This window comes from Physeter macrocephalus, chromosome 5 (assembly GCF_002837175.3).
Source record: "Physeter macrocephalus isolate SW-GA chromosome 5, ASM283717v5, whole genome shotgun sequence".
In the NCBI taxonomy this organism is placed as follows: domain Eukaryota; kingdom Metazoa; phylum Chordata; class Mammalia; order Artiodactyla; family Physeteridae; genus Physeter; species Physeter macrocephalus.
The window spans coordinates 74,099,122-74,104,843 of NC_041218.1; the positions used below are offsets into that span (position 1 = coordinate 74,099,122).

Consider the following 5,722-nt stretch of genomic DNA (forward strand, 5'->3'; position numbering starts at 1 on the left):
ACTAAGAATATAACAGAATGATTCAGAATATGAGGGAGAGCACTAAGGATGATGGATGGTTGTATTTACTCTTCAGGACCCAATGATTTTGAGGTCCTTTGTCTACGCAGTTTTTAAAAATTTCTTATTTTCAAAATTGGTTCTTTCAACAAAATATTAATGATTCATATAAATTTGAATCTTTTTAGAAAAACGTATTCATCACTTGCAGATTTAAAAAAATGATGTTTAATTCTCAGGAGAACTTTAAGTGGGAGAAGGAAGGGAGCTTCTATAAGCTCTTTCAATTTTGAACCCATTCACGCTATATGTAAAACGTCAATACACCTTTTTAATTGAATGAATAAATAACTGGATAAAATGAGGGATTGATGGAGCCACTTGCACTACAGAAGAAGTTGGGGAGCAGAATACTGTATGATGATAAGTTGAGAAATAGTTATTTTTCTTTGACACATTGAAATGAGTAATTTTAAATGTGTCTTTAAAAATACAGATATGCTAGTCTGAGCAGTCAAAAAGTTGTCTAGAAAAAGAGGAGAAAATGAGTAATTTTATTTTATAAAACTGATACAGAGGTCATTGTCCAAACTTCAGTTTATTTTAGTAAAGGTGCTAGAGAATTAAAAGAAAAAAAAAACACTCCCTGGTTTTGTTGTTGTTTGGTTTAGTTGGTTACCTTTTTTTTCTTTTACCTGTTTATCCTGATGTTCTTATGGTAGAGGTGAAAACAATCCTGGTGAAAAGAACTCAAAGTAAGAAATCATCTTTGCGAGGGTAGTCATTTCAGAGCTAATTCAGTTCCTATAGATAGGAGAACTAGGAAAAGTTTTAAACGAAGGTGTACGAGAGACAAGAAAATCGCTGTAATTCTGGTGGGAGAGAGTGTGAACTGGCAGATCTGCTTGGAAGGCAATCTGGCCATTTGTAGCCACAAACTTAAATGTTCACTTGATGCAGAAATTTCACTTCTAGTTACCTAATATCAGGAAATTATCAAAGGCAGAGAAGGCATTTATAAGAATGCTCTTGCATCATCATTTATTTTTTTAAAAAGAAAATATCTTAGCTATCCACTTGTAAAGGATTGGATTTAGGTTGTGATACACGGATATAACAATAAAATACAATGATTAGAATTCCGTTTGAATAATATTTAAAGTCAAGGGAAAAGTGCTCATTCTATAAGGCTGAGTGGAAAAAGATAAATTCCAAAACTATCCCAAATTTGTTAAACACATTGAATTTATTTCTGTATAAAAAAAGACTAGAAGGAAATAGATAAAAATGCTAACTGTGAGGTAACGAGGAGTGATTTAAATTTTATTTCTTTTTTAAACTTTTATTTTCCAAACTTTTGGGGATGAATATATATTACTTCTTAATAAAATGAATTATATTTCTAAAAGTATGATAGGGAGACTTGTGTGTGTCTGTGTGCCTCCGCGCAAGGATGGGAGAAGTGAGAGCAAAATAAAGTGTTGGAATAACAGGATTTATTTTTAGGATTACGGACTTTACAGTTAGGTGGGCATTATTCATTCCGCTTCCTCTCCTCACTTACCTACTCCTGTCTGAAGAACCCCAGTTCAGGTGTTAGCAGGTCTCCCAGAAGGAAGAACTGTGGAATGGCAGACCGTCCAAACTCGAGGGAGCCCCTCAGCATGGTCCTGCTTCAACCTCATCTCCATCGCGCACATTTTGGCAAAGTGGAAGAATGCATCTCCTCCTCTGACGTTTTGTCTCTCCTGTCCCTAGATACGAATAGAAAAAAAGCTATCTTTCCCTACCTTCAGCTAAAAATTTGAAAGTGCGCACTCAGGTGTCGCTGCCCCTGGGAGGACCCAGCCCTTTTCCCCACTGTAGGCGACAGGGGAAAGCACCCGCGGGCGGTAAAAGCTCGGGGCGCCCAAGACACCCTGTAAACCCAGGTGCACCCCCAGCTCGTGGGCCGGAGCAGTCACCTCTGGTTCAAGCGTCCATAACAGGGTTGCTGTTCTGAGCCTAAGGGGAGGGAAACGGAGGGAGAGGGAAGGAAGGGGGGTGGATAATGTTCCTTTTTAGGGGTCGCCCGTCCCTTCGACTCCCCTTCCTTTCTCATCTCCTTCATTCTGCCTGTCGACAAGCCTAAGAGGGCCGGAGGAGAGATCCGGAGCCCCTTGGCCTCTCAGAAGACCCAGTACCGCACTCCTCGCGGGTTTCTGGTCCAAGGCCTCCCTAAGAGCACGGCCGGAGCGGAGTGCCTGCCTGGGATGGCTGAGCACCGATTCTTGAGGCTTAAAAAAAAAAAAAAAAAAAGTAGGAATGCCTCTTTTATATTTACATTAAAACACACACACACACAAACACACACACACACACACACACACACACACACAAGAAGGAGGGAGATATGGGACTCCATAGAAGCCCCCGAAGTCTGCCTTTTCGGAGAGGATTAGCTTCCCACCCGCCTGACGAAAGCTGCTTTGGGGCGTGGGCCTCGACTGCCCCAACTCCTCTCAACCAGTCCTAACCTGCCCCGCCCGCTCCTGCCCCATACTCCGTTGAGAGCGATGGCGTATATATTAACTCTACGGCTTCCACGCTTCTCGAGGGCTGTGGGAATTTTATAATCCAGAACCAAGCTCCCGAAGGCCAGAAGTTCTGTCTTGGAGCGTCCCTCCTGGCCTTTCAGCCACACCCACTGCCGGGTCCCGAAACACCCCAAACCCGCGCGCGCCCAGGCGAGGAGGGGGCAGACACTTTCATCCCAAACTGGCTCAGCCGGTTTCCTTCTCGAAGCTCTCCAAGAGCTCGGTCATGAAGGAAATGTAGACGATGGCCAGGCGAAGGGTCTCGATCCGAGACAGCCTCTTCTCGTAAGCAAAAGTGGGTACCTTCCTCCGCAGCTGGTCGAAGGCCTCATTGAGGTTGAACATCCGCTTCCTCTCTCGGATGTTGGCGGCTTGGCGCTGGGCGTACGTGATCACTCTTTTCCTCTTGGGGCGGCCCAGCAGGGAGGCGCCTCTCCCGTGCTCCTCTTCCTCCTCGTTTCCCCCCTCTTCTACTTCACCCTCCTCTTCTTCTGGATCGTCCTCAAAACGCGCCAGACTCCTGGGTCCTTCCTCTCGGAGCACAAGGTCCTGGTGGTCTCCATAGGGGACCCCGGGTGCGAAGTCGCAGAGAAGAGGGTGCCCCGGGGAGGCTAGGGACAGGTCTGCGACGAAGTCCAGCACCGTGGCGTCCACGCAGCTCTCGGAATAGGCTGCCATCGTGTCGGCTTGGCCCTGCGTCTCATCGGTTTCTCGAAGGGAGAGGCGAGACTGGTGATGGGCTTCCTAATAGCCCTGAATCTGATGGGTCACCATCACCGAAGGACCAGGGGACATTAATATTTATAACCAAGCTGATAACAGGATTAGTTGCACCGACAGGGAAGGCTCTGACAACGTCGCTCCTCTCGAAACTGATGGAAGAAGACAAGCTTGAGCACGCATGGAAGACTCAAAGGGACAGGCCTCCAATTCTGCGATCCTTTTTGCTGTGCCACCTGGGACAGTTCCTTCTTGGCAACAACTCCCAGCCCTTACCTGCTGTGCTTTTTGTGTCTCTCCACACCCCCGCAGCCAGCTAATATTTTTCAGGCTCCTTATCTCATGTAGCTCTTTAATTTAGCTTTGGATTTTCAAAGCAAGGATGTTTTCCACCGCTCTGGCTTCTCCTTGGCTTCAGAGTAGGAGTTCTGAATCTTGCCACCCTAGGCTGCCAGTGGGTGTGAAACAACTGCATGTGCTTTTAATGATGTCCTGAAGAGGGGCCCTGTCTGCCAGGGGTCGAGGGGAGCTGTTTGTCTGGTATCCCAGTGCAGCGGCTACTGAAAGGCAAGATCTTCCATTAGCTTAAGTAAGCACTGTAGGGGGGCCGAGAGTGCATTCCCCAGAGTCGCTGTTGGAATCGGCTTTCTCTTTCCACTGGGTCGTAAACAGCTCTCCTTTCGCTTTACCAACCCTGACTTCTAAAATGTTTTGCTGTAATCAGTCTAACAATTGAGGTACTTGACTTTCCTTTCCTAACCCTATCTCCCACCCAGGTAAATGATTTTACTTAGAGGGCAAAAGTTATGATGGCAATAAAACGAAAAAGGGAAGCTCAGAATATTTCCACCCAGTGTGCTTTACTATAGAATCCCAGCATGGGAGGCAAAGCAAACTCTCCCCCCCAAACAAAACAACTTCAGTCTCTTTTCAAAACTGCGATTCACCCTTTGATAAACCAATTGGTCGATCAGCGCACCCTCTGTTGAGAAGTCTTTCAAATTTTAAATTGCTGATCAGTATTCGTGAACAAAGAATAATCCTGATACTTCTATCTGGTTTGTTTTCCTCATTACCAGCCTACAGGATTTAAGAGCGGAAACTATACTGCATTTTATTTAAGAGAGATTTTGGTTATCTTTTTTTTTTGAGATGAAAAAATACTTAAAATTTGGATAACGAAAATAAAATTTTACTGATTTCTTATTTTATATATGAGATGAAAAAATACTTAAAATTTGGATAACGAAAATAAAATTTTACTGATTTCTTATTATATATATATATATATATATCTAACAAAGAAGGGTTCATTTTCCCTTCTTCTTCCTTTTTTTTGCCAGTAGCAATATTTATTTAATTATTCTGTGTAGGGACTTTTAAGAAGACACGGTGGGGCAGAACAACATGGTAGAAAATCATTTTAATGATGTGTTAAAAGAAATAGCCTAAAAAGATGAGTACAGAGATGCCTTGGTTCAAGGGAGAAATACCTAGGACATCAATTCCTATTAACAAGGTAAGTTATGACTATGATGGTTAAGTTAGTACATTGGACAGCTCCCAGAAACCGCTTATTTCTAACAGGTAAGCACAATTCCTTTTCTGTTTCCTAGCCTTCTGGTGAGTACTCCCAGATACTATTAAAGCAATATCATCTTGTAGTCTTCTTTTTGCTTTCTTCTTCTTCTTCTTCTTTTTTTTTTTAACCCATTTGTGTCTAGGTTCTCCCTTGCTCTTTTGTCCTTTAATTAGTTTTCTTTTCTCTTGCTTGTGCTTACTCTTCAGTCTCCAATTTGCATTGTGATAACTCAAGCAGAAAAAAATCAAAATTAATGCTCCTGAAAGATGTAATGAGAATGAGATATTTGATTATGATTACCTATTTGGTTTTTACTAAACTTCTCTCAAAGATAAGACTGAAAAATAAAAAAAGAATTGGAATTTCAACAGTGGCTAAGGAAAAAGCAAATGGGAGGATTAATTTTTGTTTTCACAAGCAGTAACATTCTTTCTAACTCTCGTTTAACTTAATGCATTGTTAAGCATTTGGATAAATTTTATAGTTGATTTGCAGTTGTTGAATGTTTCTCATGACTTATTTTTTCCTTTTAAATGCATACATAAGCGGAATAAATACCTCACCTAGTGAGAATCTAGTTCTACATCAAACATACATTAGGACATTTAAGGAAGGGAAATATGGTAGAAATTTAAATTTAAAATTTAATAAAATAAATGTCAGAAGCTATCATGAGACTCTAAGAGACAATTTTCTTGGACTAAAATTCTTTATGATTTTATCTAAGGGAATGAATTTTTCAACAACCACATCACAAAAGAAACTGGAGAAAAATTAAAGGAACCAATACACAGGATTGGGTTGAAATTGGGTTGAAATTCTCTATTAAAATATTAGAGAATTT

The 5,722-nt window shown here is 41.9% G+C and overlaps 1 protein-coding gene across 1 annotated transcript; it reads right to left on the reverse strand.

Annotated features, from left to right (window-relative positions):
• Nucleotides 1-2,762: 2,762 nt before the first annotated feature.
• On the reverse strand, nt 2,763-3,254 carry FERD3L (Fer3 like bHLH transcription factor). The gene has a single exon (XM_007115221.1). The coding sequence runs from the start codon at nt 3,252-3,254 to the stop codon at nt 2,763-2,765; it is 492 nt and encodes a 163-aa protein (XP_007115283.1).
• Nucleotides 3,255-5,722: the final 2,468 nt, after the last annotated feature.